The 27,433-nt window shown below is 48.7% G+C and overlaps 1 protein-coding gene across 4 annotated transcripts in view; it reads left to right on the top strand.

Annotated features, from left to right (window-relative positions):
- The window catches only part of PPP1R12B (protein phosphatase 1 regulatory subunit 12B), a 148,640-nt gene extending 122,475 nt beyond the window's left edge, over positions 1-26,165 (top strand). For 2 of the 4 annotated variants that reach the window (XM_062509640.1, XM_062509648.1), the window contains 6 exons: positions 4,463-4,479; positions 4,949-5,096; positions 11,727-11,831; positions 12,098-12,151; positions 13,488-13,538; positions 22,980-26,165. In XM_062509640.1, the coding sequence (XP_062365624.1) occupies positions 4,463-4,479; positions 4,949-5,096; positions 11,727-11,831; positions 12,098-12,151; positions 13,488-13,538; positions 22,980-23,066 (462 nt within the window). In that variant the 3' untranslated portion in view covers positions 23,067-26,165. Of the gene's footprint in view, positions 1-4,462; positions 4,480-4,948; positions 5,097-11,726; positions 11,832-12,097; positions 12,152-13,311; positions 13,443-13,487; positions 13,539-22,979 lie in introns of those variants that run through there. The other 2 variants (XM_062509641.1, XM_062509642.1) reach the window with 2 other exon arrangements.
- The last annotated feature ends 1,268 nt before the right edge of the window (positions 26,166-27,433 follow it).

The raw sequence follows: 27,433 nt of genomic DNA, 5'->3' as shown, positions 1-27,433 counted from the left end.
TTCCAAGCATTTGAGTGTTTGGTGGCTCTTTAAGAGGACAGGGCAGTGTGGGCATGACCAGTGGGGAATGTGCTGATGGAGCAGGTGCAGATAGAAGCACATGGAGAGGGTTGCAAAGGTGCTGTGGTCAAACATAGGGCAGAACTGAGCTGGAAAGAAGCTGTTCTCTGCTGAAACTATGTCTCCAGCGTGAAACCCCATCTGAAGATGTTTGTCTCTCTTTGAGCAAATGGCAGGGATGTCTCAGTTAAGCACCTCCTCCAGTGTTCCATAGAATCATGGAATCACAGAGTCACTGAGGTTGGAAAAGCCTTCTAACATCACTGAGTTTACCACTGCCATGTTCACTGCTAGCCCATGTCCCAAGTGCCACATCCACATGTTTTTTAAACACTTCAGGGTTGCTGACTCCACCACTGCCTGGGCAGCTGTGCCAGGACCTGACAACCCCTTCAGGGTGGAAATTTTCCCCAGTATCCAACCTGAACCTCCCCTTAAAGCTATTTCCTTTCTTTCTGTCCCTTGTTCCCTGGGAGCAGAGCCCAACCCTTCTGATTCCTCCCTCCTGTCAGGGAGTTGTGCAGAGCCACAAGGTTCCTCCTGAGCCTTCTTTTCTCCAGGCTGAGCCCCTTTCCAAGCTCCCTCAGCTGCTCCTGGTGCTCCAGACCCTTCCACAGCTTCGTCGAGAGGCCTTTTCCAGCCTTAATGGTGCTGTCATTGCATGATTCCAGTTTACTGCAGGGTGGTTCTGCTCAATGTTGGCAGCAGCAGCAGGGATGATGTGGGTCCTTCCCTCATCTGGTGCTTTCCTTTTCTTTAAACACATAGAGATAGTCACAATCTGAACCAATCCATCACAGGAAAGTTTTAAAACAATAAACCTGGGGGGTTTCCCCTTTTTGTGTGTATGTTTAAAGTGATTCCTTTTTTACATCACCCTTCCTTTGTGGAAGCATGCCTCTGCTCCCCCTCCATATGGAAATTACTGTTTTTTAGAAGGAAAAAAAAGGACAGAAGTGGTTTTTTCTCTTGCTACAAGCACCCTGGCTGGCTTGGGGACCTCCTAGGGTTCACTGCCTGGTTTCCACGTCACCTTGCCCAGCCACATGGTGTTTCCCAGCACTGTTCAAATCCATTAGCAGGTGCATTTCTGAAGTAAATTCAGGCTTGCTAAGGAGTCAATTGCTTGCCCAGCCATTTAGCATAAAGTGCACAAATAACTTTCAACAAGAGCCTTGTTAATCACTGTAATTCCCTTTGGCTCTTGAGGGGACTTAGGGTCATTATGCCAGGATTCAAAGGAGCTGTCAGGCTGCTGAGGGGTTTTAAGAAACAAATGTTGAAAGCTCAGCCAACAGAGCACCATGGAGAGATCTGCATGTGTGTGGCTGAAAATGGGAAATCCTTTGTAGAATCCTAGAATCCCAGACTGGTTTGGATGGAAAAGGACGATGGAACCTCATCCAGTCCCACCCTCTGCCATGGGCAGGGTCACCTTTCACTAACCCAAGTTGCTCCAAGCCCTGTCCAGCCTGTCCTTGGACACTTCCAGGGATCATGGAGCAGCTGTGCCCAGTTTCTCTGAGCAGTCTGTGCCATGACCTCACCACCCTCACAAGGAAGAATTTTTTCCCCCTATCACAAATAACCCTTCCCTCTGCCAGTGGTAAGCCACTCCCCCTTGTCCAAAGTCCCTCTCCAGCTTTCCTGAAGCCCCTTTAGGCACTGGAAGGGGCTCTAAGATCTCCCTGGAACCATCTCTTCTCCAGGCTGAACACCCTCAGCTCTCCCAGCCTGGCTCCAGAGCAGAGGGGCTCCAGCCCTTGGAGCAGCTCCATGGCCTCCTCTGGACTTGCTCCAGCAGCTCCACATCCTTCCTGTGCTGGAAGCCCAGGGCTGGAGGGAGTTCTGCAGGTGGGGTCTCACCTGAGCAGGATAGAGGGGTGGAATCTCCCCCTCCCCTGCATGAGCCCAGGATATGGTTTGATTTGTGGTCTGTCTTTCTAACAGCCCTGTGCCAGAGGCCAGCTGTACAGAAACTGTAGAGCTTGCTGCCTTCAGGTTTCATACAGAGCATGGCCCAAGCCAGGGCTGTTTGGACAAGAGGTCTGTGTCCCCGTCATGACATCAGGCAGCTGCCAGGCATTGAGTCACATGAGGTGCTTCCCAGACAGCATCCATATCTTGTGGAGGTGCATCAGGGCTTAGCCATGGTGGAAATGCATCTGTTGTCTTCCTTAGGAGGTTTTTCATCTCTTAGGATGAAAAGAGGAGAGAGATTTTATTAGAGTGAATAAAATAATACCAGGCTGGACCCACTGCCAAGGCTCAGGGCCTGTGCCTGCACCAGGAGCTTTGGTTATGGTGTCTACAGGGTGGGGCTGGCACTACACCTGCCCAAGAACCTGGCTGAGGGTGGCCCTGTGGGCACAGCTGTATGGAGAATGTGCTAATTCATAGCAGGGTTTGCTTGTCCTTTTGATCTCTGCACGCAGCAGCTTTGTCTTGAGCATGTGGTCCATCTGTGAAGCTGCACGTGCCAGGTCCCAGTTGTTCATTTTTCTGGTGCTGGTCAGTTCACAGCGTGTCAGAGGCTGTGCTGCAGAGCCCATTCATATCAGACTCCCTGAGTACCTTCCCATTCTGAATCAGGATGCAAGATGAGGGTCACATCAGGCTGGAATGAATTAAAAACTCAGCAGCCAGGTGCAGGTAATAGGTTGTTGTGTCCTGACAAGCAGCGGGCAGGGTTGAGCATGGGGCGGGATGCTCTGGAACCTGCCCCCCGTGCTCCTCTGGCTTTGAGTGGAGAGGTGGCCAGGTCACTTGTCCACCCTTCTCCATGCAATGGGTGACTTAATTCCTCTCTGCATGTGCTATACTCCTAGATCCCTGCTCAGGATCAGAAGCATTGTCTGGGTGCCAGGCAGGAGAGCATGGTCTGAAGTCTCCAAGGACCAGGGTGCCAGGCAAAACTTCGCCAATGGCAGCAAATTGCCTCCCAGCAAGGCCTTAGCACTGGATTTACTGGTGTAGCTGACAGCACAAGCAGTGTCAGCATGGATGGACACTAAAAGTCTGACCCCTCATCTGTTCTGTGATGTCCTTTGTGCTGACCCTATTAAATGAGCATAGGGAATTGGCTGGAAGTGCCTGTGGGAGGTTTGTGCTCACTCAGAGCAGTGATGCTGCTGATAAACCAGCAGAGGAATACTGGGCTCAACTTCCAGTTCAAGGGACCATAAAGAGTTGGAATGCACCTGGAATTTGAGTAAATGTCAGACAGAAACCTCATGGGGGAGGTGACTGTCAGTGTGGTATATCTTACAGGACAGTGATGCCGTCACCACTGCATTTATGTAATTGTAGGAAGGAACTGTTTGATCCAGAAAATTTTATTGAAATGGTGGTTTATCACATTCAGCTGCCATAGGCTATTCATAGAGTCATGGATTTATTAAGTTGGAAAAACCCGCTAAGATCATTGAGCCCAAACTTTCCTCCAGCATTGCCATGTTCACCTCTAAACCATGTCCTCAGGTGTTGCAGCTATACATTTTTTGAACATTTCCAGGGAGTGTGACTCCACCACTGCCCCAGGCAACCTGTGCCACGGCCTGACCACCTTTTCGAGGAGGAAATTTTCCCTGATATGCACCTAACCTGAACCTCCCCTAACACAATGTGAGGCGTTTCCTCTTGTCCTGTCCCTTGTTCTCTGTGAGCAGAGCCAGGTCTCCCCTGAGCCTCCTTTTCTCCAGGCTAAGCACTCCCAGCTCCCTCAGCCCCTTCCCCATCTCTGTTCCCTTCCCTGGACATGCTCCAGCCCCTTAATATCCAAAGGCAACCAAGGACAGACCAGCAGAGTTTTGGATGTTGATGGGGAAAGAAGAAAACCCAACACAGGCTTCAGCCATCCTGGAGTAAGGGTCTTCTCCCTCCGTCCTGCAGCTGCTGTTGTGTCCCTCTCTGCCACTGTGAACCTTTTCTCCATGGGAAGGTGCTTGCCCGTGGAGAGAAGACCGTTTGTGATTTTCTCAAGTTCAGCACAAACACTGGGAGATCCCTGTGTCTGTTAATGCCCCTCACCCACATCATACACAGCACAGTGATCATAGTCAGTAAGAATGACTTCACTGGAAAAGGGAAACAATAGATTAGTTTGTATTCCAGGGAAGGAATTTCAGTTCTGGAAGTGAGGATTTCAACGGCAAGATTCAGGATTTATTAGGTGAGTGAAACAAATGCTTCAGAGGAGCTGAAGCAGTTGAAGATTCAGGCAAAGATTGGATATTCCCAGTTTGGGCTAGGAAATCTCTGCATAGCATGGCATGAACTGAGTGCTGCTATCTGAGGTGGGAAATTGCTGCTGCCTGGAAGCTCTGCAGTTTTTGAATTGAACATTTAATTCTCCTATTATTAATAACCTTTTTCTTTCTTTTTTTTTTTTTTTTTCCTTCAGCATGAAAGACTTTCCAGGTAAGAATTTTCCTTTTTTCCTTTTTTTTTTCTGTGTAATATTTATTGGCAACATGTTCTTGTATGGCTTTGAGGATTCCCTCTGCTTCAAGTCCAGTGTGGTACTGGCTATTTGGTCCTTTCCTGAGCTCAGCTGTGGCACCAGTTTGCTTCTATTCTTTACTCCCCAAATTATTTGTCTCAGTGCCCTCTTAGAAATGGAGCTGGTTCCCAGCATGGAAATGAGAGGTTCACGGGAAGTCACTGCCCATGAAAGGCTGGGCTGGTACCCTGGGATTTTTTTCAGTTATTATAGTTGTGGTGGCTGCCAGGTTTTGGGCAGTAATTCCCAGGGCTGAGTGGAGGGTGCTCCCACAGATCCCCAGCTCAGCTGGGTCTGCCACAGCTTCCAATCCCAACCAGCTGGGCCCTGTGCTGGCTGTTCCAAGTTACCACAGCTCCACAGTGCTGGCTCTTCCTCCTGTTTCAGGTTGGAAGCAGCTACAAACCCCAGCACGAGTGACTCGTCCTACAGCGACCGTGCCTCCGGCCGCTCCAGTGCCTACAGCCGCAGGGAGAACCGGCTCGCCGCCCTCAGCAGCCGCGCAGACGAGGAGAGCAACAGGGACTATAAAAAAGTAGGATTGTTTAAATTTATTATTGTCACTGCACACGCCACAAAACCTGCCTGTTGCTACAGAAACCAGCCCCAGGAATCAGTGGGAAGAAAGATGTTCATTTGTTCATTTCAATGTTCATTTTCTGTTTCAAAAAATCCAGTGGTTTGGGTCAGAAGGAACCTTAAAGCTCATCCCATTCCACCCCTGCCATGGGCAGGAACACCTTCTACTATCCCAGGTTGCTCCAAGTCCCATCCAACCTGGGCCTGGACACTTCCAGGGATGGGGCAGCCACAGCTTCTCTGAGCAACCTGTGCCAGGGCCTCGCCACCCTGTGAGTAAAGAATTACCTAAATTAAAACTGTCCCTTTTTTGCCTCTTGGCAGTATTTAAACTTCCCTAGAAAATTCAACAGCTGATTTCTTATTTCTAATTCATTAATTATTGTACTGGTTTGAACAGCAAAACCAGTGAGACTTCAAGTCAGTAATACAATTTTTAATAGGGAAGAGGAAAAAAAAAAACAAAATACATGCAATAATAAAAATAAAACCACTGACAGAGTCAGAATACAACCTGATACCCTGTCAGTCAGGGTGCTGGTGCAGTTTTCCTCCAAAGGGTCCAGCGATGATGTGGATAAAAACCTGGTTCTTCCTCTGGAATCCAGTGGAAAAAGGCTGCCTTTGGCGTTCTAAACCTCAGTTTTTATCTAGGTAGGAAAGGCTTGGCTCGTCCTCCTGGCTGGAGCATCTCCCAATGGGATGATGTAATCTTATCAGTTATACAGTAGGACTCAATGGCCCATTAACAGAAGACATTTCCCACAGAGATAAGGATGATCACCCTTCTCAGATAGTAATAGAATATGTATGTTGTATTGTAAACCAAGACATAATCCACCCCTTATTCTATTACCATCTACATTATACCCAAACCAATACCCTATATATATATATATATATATATATATATACACACATAATACAGAATGAAACCCTACACACAGTTCTCTCTTAAAATAAGGTCTCCTTGTGGTACACAGCAGGTTTCCCCATCTATCTGCATTACCTACCAAGTGTAACCAGGTCCTTGAGCAAAAATAATCCCACTGATTGGTTTGCCTTTGCCTGTGGTGGGATTGATCCAAACAGTCTTTCCTAAAATACCTTTCATGTGTACCACAGGGATTTTGTCTCCATCCACTGTGTGCAGGGGTTCAGATTGGGCAGGACCGGCTCGATTGATGGACCCTTGGGTGTTGACCATCCAGGTGGCTTTTGCCAAGTTCATTTCCCAATTTCTGAAGGTTCCCCCACCGAGTGCCTTCAGGGTAGTTTTAAGGAGTCCATTGCACCGTTCAACTTTCCCGGCAGCTGGCGCGTGGTAAGGGATATGATATATCCATTCAATACCATGTTCTCTGGCCCAGGTGTTGATAAGGCTGTTCTTGAAATGGGTTCCGTTGTCTGACTCAATTCTTTCAGGGGTACCATGCCTCCAAAGGACTTGTTTTTCTAGGCCCAAGATAGTGTTCCGGGCAGTAGCATGAGGCACAGGGTAGGTTTCCAGCCATCCTGTGGTTGCTTCCACCATGGTCAGTACGTAGCGCTTGCCTTGGCGGGTTTGGGGAAGGGTGATGTAGTCAATTTGCCAGGCTTCCCCATACCTGTACTTTGACCATCGTCCACCGTACCACAGAGGCTTCACCCGCTTGGCCTGTTTGATTGTGGCACAGGTCTCACAGTTCTGGATGACCTGTGAGATGCTGTCCATAGTAAGGTCCACCCCTCGGTCACGGGCCCATCGGTATGTTGCATCTCTCCCCTGATGACCAGAGGCATCATGGGCCCAACGAGCTAGGAATAATTCTCCCTTGTGCTGCCAGTCTAGATCCACTTGTGATATTTTTACCTTGGCAGCTCGGTCCACCTGCTCGTTGTTGTGATGCTCTTCATTAGCTCGACTCTTAGGTACGTGCGCATCCACGTGTCAAACCTTCACGGTTAGCTTCTTTACTCGGGTGGCAATGTCCTGCCAAATCTCAGCAGCCCAGATGGGTTTCCCTCTGCGCTGCCAGTTGGCGTTTTTCCAGTGATCCAACCATCCCCACAGAGCATTAGCTACCATCCATGAGTCAATGTAGAGATAGAGCTTTGACCACTTCTCCCGTTCGGCAATATCTAAAGCCAGCTGGACGGCTTTTAACTCTGCGACCTGACTCGATCCACCTTGTCCCTTGGTAGCTTGTGCAACTTGTCGTGTGGGACTCCATACTGCAGCTTTCCATTTTCGGTTAGTGCCTACAACTCGGCAGGAACCATCAGTGAAGAGGGCATATCGTCTTTCAGTCTCTGGTAGCTCATTGTATGGTGGGGCTTCCTCGGCATGTGCCACTTGCTCCTCTTCTTCAGAAGATAACCCAAAAGTCTCACCTTCCGGCCAGTTTGTAATTATTTCCAGAATCCCAGGGCGATTCGGATTTCCAATACGGGCGCGCTGAGTGAGGAGGGCAATCCATTTGCTCCATGTGGTGTCAGTGGCATGATGTGTGGAAGGAACCTTTCCCTTGAACATCCAGCCCAGTACCGGTAGTCGAGGTGCTAGAAGCAGCTGTGTTTCAGTGCCAATTACTTCAGAGGCTGCTTGAACTCCTTCATAGGCAGCCAAAATTTCTTTCTCTGTGGGAGTGTAGTTGTTTTCAGACCCTTTATAGCTTCTGCTCCAGAATCCCAGTGGTCGACCCCAAGTCTCACCAGGTACCTTCTGCCAAAGGCTCCAGGATAGACCATGATTTCCAGCTGCAGAGTAGAGCATGTTCTTTACCTCTGGTCCTGTCCTGACTGGACCAAGGGCTACCGCATGAGCGATCTCTTGCTTGATCTGGGTGAAGGCTTGCTGTTGTTCAGGGCCCCAGTGGAAATCATTCTTCTTGCGGGTAACCAGGTAGAGAGGGCTCACAATCTGGCTGTACTCAGGGATGTGCATTCTCCAAAAGCCTATGGCACCTAGGAAAGCTTGTGTTTCCTTCTTGTTGGTTGGTGGAGACATCGCAGTGATCTTGTTAATTACCTCTGCTGGGATCTGACGACATCCATCTTGCCATTTGACTCCTAGAAACTGAATTTCCTGAGCTGGTCCCTTGACCTTACTTCGCTTAATGGCAAAACCAGCCTTCAGCAGAATCTGAATAATCTCTCCTTTCTCGAAGACTTCCCCTGCTGTGCTCCCCCATACAATGATGTCATCGATATACTGTAGATGTTCGGGAGCCTCACCCTTTTCCAGTGCAGCCCGGATCAGTCCATGGCAGATGGTGGGACTGTGCTTCCACCCCTGGGGCAGTCGGTTCCAGGTGTACTGCACGCCCCTCCAGGTGAAAGCAAACTGAGGCCTGCACTCTGCTGCCAGAGGAATGGAGAAAAATGCATTGGCAATGTCAATGGTGGCATACCACTTTGCTGCCTTGGACTCCAGCTCGTACTGGAGTTCCGGCATGTCCGGCACGGCAGCGCTCAGCGGTGGAGTCACTTCATTCAATGCACGATAGTCCACAGTCAATCTCCATTCTCCATCAGACTTGCGCACAGGCCAGATGGGGCTGTTGAAGGGTGAGTGGGTTTTGCTGACCACCCCTTGGCTTTCCAGTTTACGAATCATCTCATGGATGGGAGTCACAGAGTCTCTGTCGGTACGGTATTGCCGATGGTGTACTGTTGTTGTGGCGATTGGTACCTGTTGCTCTTCAACTCTCAGTAGTCCCACAGCAGAGGGGTCATCTGAGAGACTAGGTAAGGTATTCAGTTTTCTGATGTCTTCTGTCTCTACAGAAGCTATCCCAAAAGCCCAGCGATATCCCTTTGGGTCTTTGAAATACCCATTTCGAAGATAGTCTATGCCGAGGATGCATGGGGCCTCTGGGCCAGTCACGATGGGGTGTTTCTGCCACCCTTTCCCAGTTAAACTCACTTCGGCCTCTACTACAGTCAGCTGCTGGGATCCTCCTGTTACCCCAGAAATAGAGATTGACTCTTCTCCTGCATACCTTGATGGCATCAGGGTACATTGGGTGCCGGTGTCAACCAAAGCCTTATGTTTTTGTGGGTCAGATGTGCCAGGCCATCGGATCCACACAGTCCAATAGATCCGATTGTCCCTCTCCTCTACCTGGCTAGAGGCAGGGCTCCTCTATTCCTGGTCTTGGTACACGTTGCTCTCTTCCTGTAGATAGGTTCTTGAGGTCCCTTCAAGAGGATCAGTCATATCATCGTTCTGATACTGTTTGGAGTTCTGTGCACGAGAGACTGGAGCAGCGTTGACTCTAGATGAGCTTCTTGTGTTCGGTGTCCCTCTTTTCAGTTCACATACCCGGGCTGCTAAGGAGGAGGTGGGTTTTCTATCCCACTTCCTCATGTCTTCTCCATGCTCCTGAAGGAAAAAACAGAGGTTACCTCGTGGAGTGTGTCCTTTCTCCCTGGCTGGGAAACGCTGGCTCCTAATGGCAGAGACTCTTGTTGGTTCTGGTGAGATCTGGTAGTTTTCTGCCTTAAGTTCTTTTAAGCTTCTGATGGCCCTCTTCAATCAAGCTCCGGACTTGCTCAACCAGCCTTGTTTCCACGGTTGAGACATGGGTACGAAATGGGGCAGTGACAGTGTCCTCATAAATTCTTAGTTTATTGGCCAAGACGCCTACCATGTCCTCACCTTCCCTCCATTGCAGCGTTGCCAGGTAACGGGAGTATATCTCTGGTCCAAGCCGTGCGAATCTCAACCACATCTGTGACGTGCACCGGACACAGTCTGGGCTCTTAGGAAATCTCTCATCTTCTGAGAAAATGATCTCCAGCACAGCCAATTCCCTCAGGCATCGGATACCTTGTTCCATTGTGCTCCATTTTCCTTGGTGCACCTGGAGATCTTTACAAAGGTACCTGTCCTTCACACTTGTCAGCAGTCACCGCCAGAGGCTGAGGGTTTCTTGGGTTTTCCCGATCCCCTGGTCAATGACCACATCCCGCGACAGAGATCCCAGTTGCCTGGCCTCACTTCCATCCAGAACTGTGTCATTGGCTGCAGCATCCCAGATGCTGAGCAGCCAGGTCAGGATGGACTCGTTTGCCTGGCGGGTGAATTCCCTCCGCAGGTCACGCAGCTCACCCAGGGATAGAGAGCGAGTGATGATTTCTGGCTCTGTCTCTTCTGCTGGGTGCGAAGGTCCTGCCACGTCCTCATCAGTGACTATGCAAACTGATTTGCTCTTTGATTTCTTCTTCTGAACGGGGGCAACTGCTACTGGTCTGGGCTGTTTTGGTTCGGTGACAGTTTGTGTGGAGATGCTGATGGCACTTTTGGTTCCTTCTTCCTGCATAAAAGTCTGTGTAGAGACGGATGCTGTTGCTTTTCTTTTGGCTCTTTTCTCCTTTGTGACAGTCTGTGCAGACATGGACGCAGTAGATTTGTTTCTTTTTTCCTCTTCCTCAAGAATACGCTGCACTATACCATGTAGTGTTTTGTTTCTAAGCATGTTGCAGGCTGTGAAGGCTGTGCAGAGAAGACAAAGCAGAACTAACAACAATATTATGCTGTCCTTGGCATCCAGAGAGAACTCATCATTTCCAAAAACTGCTGTGCCATGCCTGAAAGATTGGAAAAAATCATCCTTTTCCCCTCCCCCCAGGGGCTGGGTGCGATTGTTAAGACCCCAGATGTAGGAGCCTAGACTAGGACAAAGAAACAAAGTTGAGTATATATTCCGAATGATGTTCATTGCCTCAGAGGTTATCATGCAATAGACATAATAGACCAATAAAGCAATTTTTATACCATACCCTGATCTACACAGAAGCATTACAACCGGCAGATAGTTCCCCATGTGCAGAAAAATATAGAGAGTGAGATATAAAACCCACGTAAGCATGTTGAGAATCATGGTGAATAGGTGGCTGGCACAATTCAAAATTGTAATGCTGACTTTTTTCTCAGTACCTTCTTAGCCACATGTTGGGCGCCAATAAATGTACTGGTTTGAACAGCAAAACCAGTGAGACTTCAAGTCAGTAATACAATTTTTAATAGGGAAGAGGAAAAAAAAAAACAAAATACATGCAATAATAAAAATAAAACCACTGACAGAGTCAGAATACAACCTGATACCCTGTCAGTCAGGGTGCTGGTGCAGTTTTCCTCCAAAGGGTCCAGCGATGATGTGGATAAAAACCTGGTTCTTCCTCTGGAATCCAGTGGAAAAAGGCTGCCTTTGGCGTTCTAAACCTCAGTTTTTATCTAGGTAGGAAAGGCTTGGCTCGTCCTCCTGGCTGGAGCATCTCCCAATGGGATGATGTAATCTTATCAGTTATACAGTAGGACTCAATGGCCCATTAACAGAAGACATTTCCCACAGAGATAAGGATGATCACCCTTCTCAGATGGTAATAGAATATGTATGTTGTATTGTAAACCAGGACAATTATGAAAACGTAAGTAAAGTATTCAAGTTGATTTTGTTTTCCCTTCTCTTCTGATGTGTGGGAGCAAAGTGAGCCCCTCAGCTGAGTGCCGAGGGCACATGTCTGCTCAGAGCAGCGTGGTGGGATGGGGTTAATTAATTAGGAGCAGCCTGGTTAATTGAGCTCTTGTTTTGCATTTCAGTTATATGAGAGTGCCCTGTCTGAAAATCAAAAGCTGAAGTCAAAACTGCAAGAAGCCCAGCTTGAGCTGGCTGATATCAAAGCAAAGTTGGAAAAAGCATCCCAGGTAAGGGAAAATCCAAGTCCTGCCTGGAGAAACTGAGCACTGGCCGTGACAAACCAACACTTACTCCATAATGGGAAAGGGAGGGAAGCTCCTGGAAGGATGTTCTTGGGAGGGAAGGTGCCATAGAGGAGGCAGAAGTAAGCAAGTAGTTTTGTGAATCAACTTGTTGCATCCCAAGCAGGAACATCTGTGGGCTGTCTTGGCATTTGTGCAGCACCCTGTGAGTGCTCTCGGGTTTAATCACTTTCTATTTTTAATTTCCATAGCAGAAGCAGGAGAAAACTTCTGACCGATCCAGCATGCTGGAGATGGAGAAGAGGGTACGTGTCTCTGCTTTCTTCTGAGTCACAGCCTGTGCCTTGTGTTGTTGTGCAGGGCAGTCATTTCTAGAAGGGAAGCATTAATTAAAAGATAAGTTGTATTTTGCCTTGAGGAGCAGTGCACAGTGATAATTGTGTTCTGACCTTTGCAGGGCTTGAGACTCTGCTCCTCTCTGCACATCAGCTTCGTTCTGATTCCTCTCTTTCATTCTAAGCAGCTGATGACCAATGGATTGTGTCACACTGAGGGACTGTTGGTCCATTATGTTTTAAAACATTCTTGATACTTACAAATAAAGACTGGTTTGGGGTGGTGGGGGAGCAAAGCAAAATCCTGGAAGGGCTGCTCTCAATCCCTTCATCCCCCAGCCTGGGCTGATACCAAGGATTGACCCAGCCCAGGGACAGAACCTTGAACTTGGCCTTGTTGAAGTTAGGGCAACATCCTTATAACTTCTGTTGAATTAGGATCACAACAACCACAAATTCAGTGATTAGAAAGTAAAAATGTCTCCAGTTGTTCTCAGTGAAGATGCATTAACTGTTTCCAGGATGGCTTATGCATTTTGCACCAATGAATCCCTGGATGGACCATGCTGTGGGCAAAAAGTGACCCAGAATTCATCTTCCACAGCACACTTTTCCTCATCCTCCTGGCCATGTGGCTCTTTGCATAGGGCAAAGGAGCAGGACAGAGAGTGTAAATCTTGTTCTTGATGCATGTTTCCCACTTGACCCTTCTCAGGGCATGTCCCTGGAGCAGTTTGAGCCCCTTCAAGTTAGGAAAGTCACTGAAGGAGTCCAGATCTCTCCTTGGCACAGGCTTAGCTGAGGCCACTCACATGGCACAGTCTAATTGTCACTTTCTAAAATGCATCAAAAGTCAGCTTTGCGGCTCTGGATTATCTGGGAGAAACAGTATTTCCAGGCAGGGAATTGCCTTGTTCTGTTTCCTATTTGGGTGGCTCAGTGACTTTTCTCATTGCCACCTTTAGTGGAGTAAAAGTAAATCCATGGCTTCACTTGCAGAGCTCAAAATCACATTGCATCAGCAGCTCCTGAGAACTGGGATGACTGAAAATGGGGAATAGTTTCATTAGGGGTATGACTAGAATTTGTGATCTACCCAGTCAGGCCTAGCTTATATCCCTGTTTTCCAGCTGCCCTGTCCCATCTGATCAGCTCCTGGTGGTAACCTCTGCCTTGCTTTGGGATACTCCTCAGGGAACGCTGCTACAAAAACACAAGACTCATATTTTTCTTTTAAAAGAAAATATACCATAAATTTTTCTTCTAAATCCTTGTGACCTTCCTTGTTATGAATCCTTGTAAACAGGAGAAGCGAGCCCTGGAGCGGAAACTCTCTGAAATGGAGGAGGAAATGAAGGTAAGAAATAATCTTCACTGTGTCTATTCCACTTTTTTATGTTTTATATTCATGTCTTTGGGGATTGTCACCAGAGGAGGCTGTTAAAGGTGTCCATGGAAAGGATCTCATTTCCCTTTCTGCAGTCAGAACTTGCTTTAATGGCCCTGTTCTCCAAAAATAAACTGTCCTGTTCTCATTCATCTGATTGCTTCTATGTTTGATCTGTTTTGCTGATTGATCAGAGAATGGTGAAAGCTGTTCTCCTTAAATGCCTTCCCAAACTAACCTTTTGTGGCATCACTGAGTTCCAGTGTGCTGACTCCCTGTGCTCTGACTAGTCTGCAGCCCAAGTTAAGCCGCTGAGGTTCTCTCCGGATGGGTAAGAAGACAAAGCTGGCTTTTGAGTTCACGCACACTGGCCAGGATAAAACACAGAGTGGTTGTGTTCCTATACTCCCTTCCCAAAGCATGTCACTGGGAGGCCACGGCAGCCTAGGATAATTCCAGCAAAGAGGAATTTGCTTCCTGATGAGATGTGCAGCATGGCTTGCTGTCATGAGCCATGGCCACTGGTGCTCTGGCACATTCTTGCTCCCGTGTCTTCCAGGACAGTTCTGTCTGTGAGGGGAGCCCTGCAGAGCCCAGGCAGCATCTGGCTGTCCACACAGCCCTAAAGCCTCACCCCAGTTTGGCAGTGCTGCATCACGTTATACTGTATTTCAGTGCTTGTGTTCACAGAATGAGTGTCCTCTTTGCTCTGCCCCGTGCTTTCCTTCCCTTTCAACATGAGCAGGTGGGACCAAGCTGCTCTCAGAAGGACCTACCTGAGAGCTCTCCTGGCACCACACGCTGACAGAAACAACTTCCTGCCACCCTGGAGGAGGCTCCGATTCTGTTTCTATTTGAAGCTTTGTGTTTCTACCAAGCATATACTTTCAAAAGGACCATTGGCTTGTGCTGCATCTTCTGCTGCAGTAGGTAGCACAAGGATGTAGTGGTTTCTTGCTGTAAAGGCTCTTGTTCTCTCAGAGAGGAGAAAATACGTGTGGATGTGTGAGCCAGAAGGAGAAAGAGAAAGGATTGAATATGTCTAAATTCCAAACTCTTTGTTCAGTGAACAGGTAGGAACCTCTAACTGCACAGAGACTTTACTGTAATTACAGAATTGCAGTCTCCAAGAGAATAACAGGTGTGAACAGTTTGTGTTGGTCCTTCAGCTCTGCAGACCACTGCAAACTTTCAGCTTCAACCCATGAAGTAAGAAGACAAGGTGGTGGCCTCTAGTGGCCTCAGTTCAGAAACATACTGCTCTGGAAAGCAATTAATGAGGGAAGGTTGGACACAGCCAGAGCACCTCCTGTTCAGGTAGTCTGGAGCTGCAGAGCCATGGAAGCCAGGGTGGTACAGAAGGAGAAGTGCTTCTGGAGGCTGGACATGTTCTTACTCTGCCTTGAGACATGTGCTGAAGGAACCTGTGGTCCAGCTGAAAATGAGCTTCAGGTCTTTGAGACTGGTTCTGACTCTGCTCTCTACCTGTTCTTGCTGCACTGGACAACCAAAGGGGCCTTTTGTTAGTAGAACAAATGAAGAACAAATTGGAAAAGGTGCTACTACATTTTTACTAGTTTTTGCAAAACCTTAAGCATGTAGTGAGTACCTGAGGGCACTGTGACATGTCTTGTTTGACAGCTACTCAAAAAAAAAGGAATATAAAATCTCTGAAAAAAGAAGCATTGAATTGGAGCTTTCCAAAAGGAAGCTGTTGTGTCAACTTTCATGATGCCTTGAAATGGGAAAAACAGTCCTGCTCTTTGCCAGGAGGGAGGGAGGGAGAAAACCTCTGCAGAGCATCCCTGTTAGTCGATAGTGTGAGAGTTGAGCCAGGAAAGAATTTACTAATTCTGGTTGGACTTTTCATTCTTGCTCATTGCACTACCTGAGTAGCTGTTGTGCAGAATCAGAAGGAATAAGTAAGGAATTGTGAAGGAAAATGCAAATTCACCAATTTCCTTTAATGTGGAGAGAAGCAAGTGGAAAGGACCAAACCTGTCAGGTGATGAGGTCTCAGGTTGTTTTTGGGAATTCTTACAATTAGTCTTTGAATCCAGCAAGACTTATGTCTAGCTGTTGAATCCAGGCGTGTCTGTGTCCAGTTGTGTACATCAGATGTCCTGGCCAGGGCTGTTCTCTCCTTGCAGATGACTTCTGAGGAAGAGGAGGCAGAGGTAACAGAACACACAGTACTTCAAGCTGTGTTTAAGGGAATGAGCTTTGTTCCTGTCTGGAGTGTGACCCCTGCTACCAAAGCCATAGAGAAGTAAAGAGGAGCAAGACAGGCTTGGTAACCGCAAGAACCTTGGTGGCAGAGCTGCTCCTCAGACCTGCTCTTGCAAAGGTGACAGAGCAGTGCAGCATTTCCCTGAGTGACTGTATAATTCAACTGGAGATCCAGAACCTTGGCTGACTCAGGAGAAAGAAAATTAACATTTGCACTGAGCTGAATTCCATGCCAAGTGCCTGAGGTCCCAACTTAACACAGCAATTGTTCTTGAAGGTCACAGAAGCTCCTTTATTCCATAGCAGTGCTGCAGCTCCTGGTCTCAGCCGTCGTGCAGACTCTGGGCATTTTTATTTAGTGTTGTAAGCACAAAATCCATTAATTGAAGGCAGGTACAGGGAACTGTGAAACCTGCTTTTGCTAAGCCAAGTATCAAGCAGAGTGATAAGCAATCACAGCGGTATCATCCAGATCCTGCTCTTTGCCCTTGGCTTCAGTCCCAGCTTCCCAGCCTTTGCTGGATTTGGTGCATAAACAGGAGCCTGTCCTACCTGCAGCACACACAAGTTTCTACATAAATGGTCCTTTCTGTGGGCTGTGCAGTGTGTGGAGGCTGAGCAGCAGCTGAGGGACCATGCTGAGGTTCCATGCTATGCTGGTGTGGAATAACAAAGAATGAAATTATCTGAAATGGTCACAGTCATGTACCATGATTCCCCTGCTATGTGTGTCAGATGCTTTCTGCCAGCTGTGAGCCCTGTGATAAAACAGAGGATCTTTATTACCTGTGTATCATAAAATCATGGAATATCCTAAATTGAAAGGAACCCAGTCCAACTCCTGGTCCTGCACAGACACCCCAACAATCCCACTGTATGCATCCCTGAGAGCAGTGTCCAAACTCTCCTAGAGCCCTGGTAGCCTCGGGGCTGGGACCATTCTCTGGGGAGCCTGAGCAGTGCCCGGCACCCTCTGGGGGAAGAACTTTTCCCCAGTATCCAGCCTGACCCTCCCTGACACAGCTGCAGCCCTTCCCTCAGGTCCTGTCCCTGTCACAGAGAGCAGAGATTGGAGCTGCCCTCGGGAGGAGCTGCAGCCCCCAGTGGGGTCTGACCTCAGGCTCCAGGGCGAACAGACCAAGTATCCTCAACCGTTCTGGTACCACCAAAAGAAGTGACTATTCCAGTACAACCGTCTTCCAGCAGTTCCTGGTGTCATGTATCACAGGACAGCCATGCCATGTCCATCTGTCCTCACTGAGCACAGTGGCAGCCAGCAAAGCTTGGGTGGGTGAAGGGATGGATGGATGATGGATGGATGGATGGATGGATGGATGGATGGATGGATGGATGAAGGATGGATGGATGGATGGATGGATGAAGGATGGATGGATGGATGGATGGATGGATGGATGGATGGATGGATGGATGGATGGATGAAGGATGGATGGATGGATGGATGGATGGATGTTTGGATGGATAGATGGATGACGGATGGAGCCCTTGGACAAAATCTCCTTAGACGTAGCAGATTTCTTACCAGTTGCAGCCAGCTCATGGACATCACAGAATCTCAGACTGGTTTGGGTTGGAAGATGCTGTCCTCATTCCACCCTCTACCATGGACAGGGACACACCCCACTATCCCAGACTGCTCCAAGCCCTGTCCAACCTGGCCTTGGGCACTTCCAGGCATGGCACGGCCACAGCTTCTCTGGGCAACCTGAGTAATGCAGGTTGGGTGGATGGCCACTGTCTTTGTGTCACAGTAGATTCTTTCATGGTGCTCCTTGTTCAGGACAGACAGCACCTTCATTTGGGTGCTTTCTGCTAATAAAATGGTAGAAAGGAACCCCCTTCTCCATAGACCCTTCCCTCAGTCTTCTGCCACTGCAAGCTCTCAAGTAACAGTACATGGGGACGAATATGGTGCTTTGTGGGGACTGCTTTGGTTTGGGATGGGGATTTTGTCACTTGAACTTACAGGTCTTCTTGTGGAAGTTTCCTGCCTGCCCCTGCCCAGTCTTGGGGTTCCCTCCATCCTGCAGGATGGGTTCTTGCTCAGGAGGGGTTCTTGTTCTTGTGGCCCAGTTGCCCAACCTCTCGGGAAGAAGGAGAGTATGGATGCCACTCAGGAAGCAGCTCCACAGCTCTTGGCATCTCCTGGCGCCCACAGTGGTTTAAATGTCCAGCACATGAATTCACTTTGGCATTACTGGGAGCAGTGTCATCCTGGTGGCACTGAGATGTCTTCATGGCTTGTACCATTTCTCTGTTCTGCTTCCTCATGGCTCTTCTGTTCCCTATCTCTCATTGCTACTGTACCTGTGCAAGTCCTAGTTTTTACCCATATCCAGTTTGTTCCTGTGCAAGCCCCAGTGTGGGATGTGACCTCTGTCCTGTCCTATGTCCCTCATTGCCTTTGTCACCAGGAATGCCCTCCTGGCACATCTCCACTGTGGGAGGTGCTCTCATTCATACTCCTCTTCCTAAAATAAGCAGTTTAAGGTTCGCACTTGTCCCCTCTGAAGGTGAGAGGTAAATTGAGTCCTGTGACAGAGAAGAGTTGAATCTGGGCAGGGATGAGAAACCCCTCCAAACCCCAGAGGTTTTGGCAGGACTGAGCCTGGGTAGACCCAAGAGCATCACTCAAGGATGAGGGACACATGCAGACATGGTACCTGTCTCAGTGATCTGCCATGGGACAGTGACACTTTCAGGTGCTTCAGTATGTGCCTTTGGGATCTCCCAGGAAGCTCTGAGTGCTCTTTGTTCCACACAACTTGGCTCCACACAAAGCTAAAGCTTTGGCTTTTAGAGATACATGAAGAAAAGGAATATTAAAGAAATTCTCAGTTTCCAGTGGTGCTTTCAGAGCCTGTGTATGTGTTAGGTCACTGGTGATAGGTCTCACAGCAGTTCCCAAGTGCCAGGCTGTCTAGAATATAATCCTCCTTTGTGGTGGGAAATCCCTGCATTTGACCTTTTTTAAGACTTTGGGAGCCCCTCGAAAAAGAGCTGATTCCCAAAATATCCTGGGTGTGTTGTCATGCTTTCCCCATCCAGCACTCACTGCTACTAATTTCTTTTATTCTCTTTTTCACTGCCTATGGACTAAACTCCCATTTCTGTTCCCATTTTGTTTCCATTATGTGCTCTGTATTTCTCTGTTCACTCCTCTCTGCAGAATCTCCACCAGCTCAAACAGATTCACACTCTGAGGCAGATGAATGAGCAGCTGCTGGCTGAGAACAGGGCTCTGACCCGCGTTGTAGCCAGACTTTCTCTGCCTGCCAAGCCCTCGGAATCAGAGGAGCTGTAGCTGCTTTCCCTCCGGCTCATCTTGCCTCCCTCTTCTGCTCTTCCAGGCAGGTCTCCACTCCCTGGCTGGGTGCTTCCCGCACTTCCTTGCACTCCAGGGTGTCTGGTGAAGCTTGTGGCTCAAAAGCTTGTGGCAAAGGATCTCCAAATTCCACAAGCATGGTGCTGTTGTCTCAGCAAGGCTTTGCTAGAGCTCTGCTCATCCTGCTGGCTCTTGCTCTGCTTGACAGATGCTTCTGCCCTTGCCAGCTTAGCATTGGGGAATGGCTTTTGGGTGGCTTGGCAGTGCCAGCAGCTCCTTGTCTGGTACTTTGCCTTGAAACAGACCCACAGAATGGTTTGTTTTGGAAGGGGCATTAAAGTTCATCTCATTCCACCCCCTCCCATCTGCAGGGACATCTTCCACTAGACCAGGCTGCTCCAAGCCCCATCCAGTCAGGCCTTGGACACTTGAAAATAGATGGTTTATGCTGTCTGCTTATAATAGAATTTTTTTTTTTAATTGGACTTAGTTAGGGAAGAAGCTAGCACTCAGCAAATCAGATTATCCAAAGTCAGGAAATTTTCAGGGGTGTTGTGAAAAGCGAACATTTTAGACAGAAAGAGTATTTCTAGGAAAAACTACCAACTGAGGTCTCCTCAGCAGGTTTTCTTAGTCACTTGAACAAAAATGACAAGCTCCTTTCCTTATTTTAAATTGACATTTTTGACTGTGAGTCCACAGGCTCAGCAATCCCCCTTGCCTCCTATGGGCTGGCACAGGGTGGGGGATGCAGCAGGAGCCAGACTAGGAGTGCTCTGTGTTTTCATCTTCTGTTTGAAATCCAGTGCAGGACAATTAATGTTTGAAACCCAAGGAAGAGTCTTCCCTAAGCTTTGCCCTCACACATCACACAGTTAAATTACATCACTTCCTTGGTGATTACTTCATTGGTTCAATGCTAAAATAAAGCTGTAAATGCTCTTTTCTTGGGGCCCTACCTGTCCTTTGCAGGTTAGTCAGGATAGTCATATCCCTTGCGACACAAGAAGTCATGTGCTCTTGTGGGCTGGAAGTGGCACCACAGAATAAAGAAATCTATTTTTAGCACACAAATTATATCAAGGCTGATTAACCATAGAAACAAACTAATCAGGGGAATTGTGGCTTCCCCTTTCCAGAAAACTCAGCTCAAGCCCACATGTGTGTCACAAGGGCCAGGAGAGTCGGGTGTCATGTTGTATGCCCTGGATTGTGCAGATGGTCAGGTGAAATGATCTCACAGCATTTCTGGTTTTAATCTGTGGAACTATCCTCCAGCCTGGCCCTGCCTCATTTCTTCTCATAAACTGTGAGTTTAAGTCATTCTCCTTTCCCATGTGCTTTGAGATCTGAGAGGGAAAATTGGGCAAAATGATTCCCAGATTCAAAGAACTGATGTTTCACAACCTGCAAGTCACCTCTCTTCTTCCCAGGACGTGTCCATGTGATCACTGCCTTTCCATCCCCCCTCTGCTCTGGCTGAGGCTCATCCTTCCCTCCTCACTTACAGATTTGCAGTTCCCTGCCAGTGCCCGAGCTGGGGGAGAGCCATGGGCTGCAAGCTCTGCTGATTTATTTTCAACTCTTTTAGTAGGGCTAATACAGTATGTTGCTGGGATGTGTAAACTCTGCCTCAGTGGTGTCTGTGAACATCACAGCTGTACAGTGATGTCACTGTTTTAAGCTCTGCCAGATGTACTATACTCTGGCAGCAGTGCTTTTCAGTGAAACTCATTTTCCTGAATCCACATTATTTTTGAGGAGCTGTGTTCTCCAATGTCCCAGGTAACACACAGCCCTGCTGCTCAGAGCAGCCTCCAGCCCAATCTCAGGTGACACTGACACTGCATTATGGTCAGCCTTGCCATTCCCTGGGGCTGGGAATGGTCACCCTGCTCACCATTCCTGTGAGACATCTAGAAAGCTGCTGGAAACTTCCAGCCCTTCCAGTCTGTTCCCATGGGGTTCATTTCACTTGGCTTGAGGCTACTCCACTTCAAAGGGAGGACTGCCCTGGGCTTGTATTGTGTAAGGCTGATATGAAGCTTTCAGGAAGCCTCAATGGGCACTGGTGGAGCCGGGTTATGACCAGGAAACGTGTCCAGAGGCACTTATTTCACATGTGTTTACACTCCTTCATTTTCAAATAAGTGACACGGGTCACATGAAGCCGCCCTGTGAGGCACAGCCCCATCAAGCTCCAGCTGAGCCCTGGGACTGGGGTGGTTCTCTCTGGCATAATTTCTGGGAACCTGTGACAGATTCTCTCTACCAAAACGTGTCAGGACCTCACACACCCATTATCACAGCAATGGGCACTGCAGAGCCACCCCAGGCAGTGACAGGGGCCTGACAGGACTTCCCAGTGGGTGGTGGGGCTCTTGTGGGGCACTGGGAGGCAGCAGTGTGAGTGGCAGGTGAAACTCAGGAGGAAACAGAAGAGTGCAGAGTTATCAAGGGCTCTGCTGTGTCTCTGAGCTCCTGATCACTTTGGTGATAGTGATGGCAGTGCTTCCTCTTTGGCCATGAGAAATGGCACAAGGAGCCATGGGTATTCTGGTGACAGCCCAGACATGGTGATGCACCTGTCACACCAGCACTGGGTCCAGGGAGGCACACTCAGCATCACTGGCTGGAGCTCTGGCCAGAGCTCTGGCCAGCCCAGCACATGGATTTACCCTTTCCACAATATCTCACCATGAAGCACCAACCCCTCCTCTCTAAAAAAACCTTCCACCTGAAATATCCACCACCAGTGCCCACAGGGATGGAGTTGGGTGTTTTGGGGCCCACCATGGCTGGGCCCAACTGTGGAAGAAGGGAATTGCTCTGGTGGGTGCTGGTACTGCCTCAGGACCTGGTGATCATAGAGTGACTGTAGGTAGAGGGGGACAGGACATTGTGGCCAACGGTGCTACACCAGGTTAGGAGGAAGGATAAGATTTAGTACAGATTTTGAATTTGAGGGAATTCCTCCAAGATGCACAGTGGCAGACAGAAGTTGTGGCTGAGTTCATACAGGTGCCGTGCACATGATCCTGCTCTGCCATGGGTGCCCCTGCAGGTCACCCTGTGATCTGCTGGCACCTATGGTGGGAGTGACCCCTTGTGTGTCATACTTCAGACAGGAGCAGAGGATCTCCTTCTGGTGCCCAGCAGCTGGGAACAGTCCATGGAAGGTCACTCACTGCAGTACAGGAAGTCAGCAGGGTTTATACCAATGAGAAATGTTGGAAGGGTCTGTTTTAAGCTATTTCTTCTCTGTTTTCAAAGGCTTTTGTCTGTATTGCAACCTCAGTTGAGCACCCAGGAGGTACCTTCAGTGTCACTGTGTTCTACCAGTCCTCTGGCCTCGGCACTTGTGATTGTATTACACATCTCTGGAGGTCCCAAGAAGATTTGGGGCTATTGTAAAGACATTCGGCAAGGTCCAGTCCTAAATGGAGATTCCAGACCTTTGGTTTCCCTTCTAGTCATGGCAAAATGAAAAAAAAAAATTGTCAGGAAAACCAGCTTTACTGTTGTCTGCTGAGTTGTATTTAGCCTCTGGGCACAGGTTTGGGATGAAACAGCTCAGAAATGGTTCCTATCCTGCCGGCCTGGTCCTGACCTGCTGCTGGGGCTGTGGCCTTGCTTTGCACCAGGGGCTCCCTGGCTCAGGGCTTCCTGGCTCAGTGCTGTGCTCAGTGCCCCTCTCACCTCTCGTGCCTGGCAGCCAGCTTGTAAAAGCTCTGGAGATGCTGCAGAGCCATGGAAGTGTGCTTGGTGGAGGGGATGCAGTGTGTCCTCTCTGGCCCCCCGAGCCCCTCTGATCCCACCTTGTCTTTGTCTCTCTGCAGATTCTGACAGAGCTGAAGTCAGACAACCAAAGGCTGAAGGATGAGAATGGAGCCCTCATTCGTGTCATCAGCAAACTCTCCAAATAGGAATCCTGAGCAAAGGCAGGACAAGGAGGGGTGTCCTACACCAGCTGCCAACCCCACCACTAACCCCTACCCCCTTTCCTTACTGTCACGTACAGCAAGTGTTTCAGCTGTGGGATCAATGTCACACCTGCCTTGCCCTGCCCTTTGCTGTACATTCCCTTTCTACCCCTATTTCCTCCCAACACATCCCCTGCCATTCAATTTTTTTTTTTTTAATTTATGCATGTTGTGATATCTCAGACATTTTATTCAAGGGAAAAATGTGAGGACTGGGTTTGAGTTGCCAAAACTTCTTCCAGAAGCTCAGTATTTGGTTTTGGACTCTGACCTGGAGTGGGAAGCTCCTACTATAAAAAGTGACATCTGAAGAACTAACCCAGCATATCCAAGCCCTTTACAGGTGGGAAATGTGAACATGGGCTGGGACTCTGAGGATGCACATCAGCCCATTGAGATGTAGGACTCTGGTTAAATGTGGTGCTGTGAAAGCCACCAGAGCTCGTATTTGTCACAGGCTGATGAGCTGTTTTGCACAGAGACCTTCTCCTCTTTCCCCAGTAGACTGAGTCTTCTATTTAAGATAAGATTTTGAACCTGTTCAATAACATCAGTAGTGATACTCATTGTCACGCCCTTATCCCTCACCCTCCCTTTCCCCCACAGCCTGGGTGATCCTGTGTCACCTTGTGTGCTTCCAGGGCTCCTGTCTCTGTGGTTGGTAGCATCCAGTTGCCACCTGGACTCTTATTCCTTGGGACAGGATATATCCCAGACACTTGCTGAGCTTTCTGAAAGATGAACTTGAACCCCTACAGACCCTCTGCTGCTCTCACCTGTGTATGAGCATGAATCACCTTGCAGGGAGCTGTGCCCATGCCAGAAACCAGCCTTCCCTTCCCAACAGCCATCTGGGACATTATTCCTGCTGCCTTCCTGAAGGCAGAGCCCCATAGCAGAGCCTGGTCTGGTATTTCGGGTACCCCCCCACTTTGATTTGCAGCAGGATTTGTAGAGAGCAAATGCCAGCATCTTGATCCACACACCTTGGAAAGGTAAGGATGTGTCAGTATCAGAGGGACAAGGAGCTGCTGGTAACTGAATCACCATGATGAAAGTCTTCTGACCTGTCAAAAACTTGTGATAAGCTTTGACCTTGAAGGAAACCTCCAGAAATACTCCTCTTTAATATTACATGTACTCTGAACAGTTTGGAATTGTTCTCTCCCATGGGCATTTAGACATTGGCTCCTCTCTCCATGCTGTGGGATGTCATTGGGTCTTCTGAGCTTCCCATTTAGAGACTCCTCTCAAACAATACCTTCCCTCTCAGAACCATCCTGCTGTATCCAAAACACTCTCCCATCTACATCCTTACATTTGTCCTTTCATCCCCTTTGTCCTTCAACTCCCCAGACTTTGTCTGGCCAAGGACAGCAGTTCTCAGTCACTGAACCTGGAGGTGGCCATAAAGCAGCTCTACCATGTTCCCAAGCAGCTCTGCTGGCTCTGGCTGTGGGGGACTATCCACTGCCAGAGAGATGAGATACTTGAATGTGAGCAGAATACTTGAGCTTCCTCAACAGGGTAAAACTTATCTCTCTTGGGCAGTCCTGGGCTTTTTCAAACCTTTTGCTTGTTACTGTCTCAGAAAACCTCCCCATTTTCCTCTTCCTCGGGTTTTCTCTTTGTTCCCCCCCACTCCCAATTCTCCATTTTCCTCCCTTCCCCTCCCTGTCCTGCCTGTTTCCACCTCTCTTGCTCTTCCTGGAGCTGCCAGTTTTCCCCAGGCAGCTCTGACCATAAGTTGCTTTTCAGCTGGAGCCGTTCGTGCAGCTGAGGCACCATTTCTCCTGGTACACTGAGGCTCTTCCTCTGCTGCTGAGCTTTGGGAGGAAGAGACCAAAGCTGGTAAAGGCATCAGGATTTCTGCAGAGCACTGCCTAAGCCAGGCATCCTTTTTATATTCCTTGATTTTAACCCTGCTCTATTTAACAGCTTTAAGTCTTGAGATCCGGTCAATGCTTCCCCTGCACGCCATTCCCTCTTGGTGCACTCTTTATGTGAGTACTTCTGCCGTTCTTGATGTTTTCTCTCTTGGTGACCCACTCCTTGCTTCAGCATCGGGCTCTGGCTGTGGTCAGGAGATTAGGGATCAGGAGCCCGGTCCCTTCTGTGCCACATGGAGGAGGAGGCGCTCCCCAGCTGGGCCAGCACCTCAGACCATGCATCCCAGCAGGATGAGGAGGAGAGTTGAGAATAAAGATCCTGTTCTTCTCACAGGCAGGTTCCTGGCAGCAGGAAGAAGCCTGATGTCTGTTTTAGGGAGAGGGTTCAACCCAATCTGACAAATCCATCCTGCACTGATGTTTTTCCCCTTCCTACCAGGATAATCACTGCTCTTTTTCCCAAGGAGCAGAGTGGAAAGGCTGTGGGAGGTTCATTCTTCTGAGTGGCACCTTGCAAAGCCAAATCACTTTAGCTGAAGTGCGTGCTTAGCACTGGATTCTCCTGAGCCTTGGGCCCCCTCAGCTCAGTGTCCCTGACCAGCCAAAGCTGTGAGCGTCTCATGGTGACAGTGCAACTGCAAACCAGATTCTTGAGAATGGATATTTTTTGTCTTACTTCATGCCTGACATAACCAGTGCACTGAGGAGGTGACAAACAGGACACCTTGAACCCTGTGCTTGGGACAAGGTGCGGAGCAAATACGTTTTAAAATTGATCCCTCTTGGAACCAGAGCATTTGCCAGACGTGGTCTCCCTTGGGGAACATGAGGTTTTTTTTCTAAGCAATTCTTGGGGTGAGTTAATTTTTATTGCTTGGGGTGAACCCACCTGTTGCGGCTGGAAGTTTGGTGATGGCTCTTTGTAAATAAACTCCTTGGAGAAGCAGGACTGGCTGATGAGATGGGGAGAGAATGTATTTTTATGCAACTTTTGAGTGGCCTTTCAAACCCTGAGATGAATGATTTGTTTTACTGGTTGTTGTTATATAGTATTATAAGTATTATGTGTTTGAAAGTTTGGGAATAATATTCACAGCTATGATGCTTGTAAACACAACAGTATTTATAAATTAATAAAGTAAGAGTTGATAAAATAGAAGCTTTGACTTTGCTTCCATCTTTCTGGAATTACAAGTTGTTTGTGCTAGAATTCCCTGTTTCTCCCAAAACTCTTGTGGCATAACAATATCCATCATCCATACAACCACAAATGCTCTGCAACTACAACACAGGTGCCTTTTCAGGGGAAGCTGAAATGAAGCAAATGAAACTGAAAATCACCCACCAGTGGGAAGGGGAAACAGGAGAGGGTCCCATCTCCTCTGCACCACACTGGGAATCAGGTGCTTCCCAATCCGGTGGCAAGCCCTGTGTTTGCTCTGCTGAGAAGTTTGGTCAGCACAAAGTGGCACAGGCAGTGTCACACCTGGGAACTGTCTCGGGTGAGGCTGCTGGAACCCCCACATGTTCCAGTCTTCAGAGGTGGTTGGTGCAAGTTGAGTTCTTCCCTTAGGAGTTAGGGGTGTCCAGCATCCCTTTGGAGCATGATGACTGTATGGACCAGACTCAGTGTGCTGGGGGCAAAGAATTCTGTGGGGACCTTTGGTATTTCCTACCTATCCCACCTGGTCTGGCCTTGCTCATCTGGGGTACACAAGGCTGCCCAGAGCACAAGTCAGAGGGAGCTGGGGGGGGTCTCAGCCTGGAGAAAAGGAGGCTCAGGGGGAACCTTCTGGCTCTGCACAATTCCCTGACAGGAGGGATGGGGGTCTGCTCCCTGGGAACAAGGGATGGGACAAGAGGAAATGGCCTCACGTTGTGCCACGAAACATTTAGGTTTGGATATTGGGGAAAAGTTCTTCCCTGAAAAGGTTGTCAGGCTGTGGCACAGCTGCCCAGGGCAGCGGCGAAGTCCCCGGAAATGTTCAAATGGTGCATGAATGTGACAACTGGACATGGTTTAGTGGTAAACATGGCAATGCTGGGTTAACAGTTGAACGCCATGATCTTAAGGGGCCTTTCCATCATAAGTGATTTCATGATTCTGTGTTTTGGGGGACCTGGGCCCTTGTGAGGCTCCACCCACACCTCCATCCCTCCATCATCCCTGGGCTCACTGCCCTGGGTCCTGCCCCTCACCGCGGATGGCCCGTGTGCCCCAGCATCAAGACCAGAAGGGAACCAGCTCCTTTCAGCTCGTTTCTTTAATAAGGAGATGGAAATCATTACAAAAAAAACCATCAAACGATCAGAGACGCAAAGACAGAGTCCACACGAGGGAAAAGGGCATTAAAAGCAGCTTCCGACGGAGCCGAGCGCTGCGGGGCTGGGATGGGGCAGAGAGGGGCCGGCACTGCGGGG

The sequence above is a fragment of the Cinclus cinclus genome, chromosome 27 (genome assembly GCF_963662255.1).
Source record: "Cinclus cinclus chromosome 27, bCinCin1.1, whole genome shotgun sequence".
NCBI lineage: Eukaryota > Metazoa > Chordata > Aves > Passeriformes > Cinclidae > Cinclus > Cinclus cinclus.
The sequence above is the reverse complement of the archived record's forward strand: the minus strand, read 5'-3'. Positions and strand labels throughout refer to the sequence as shown.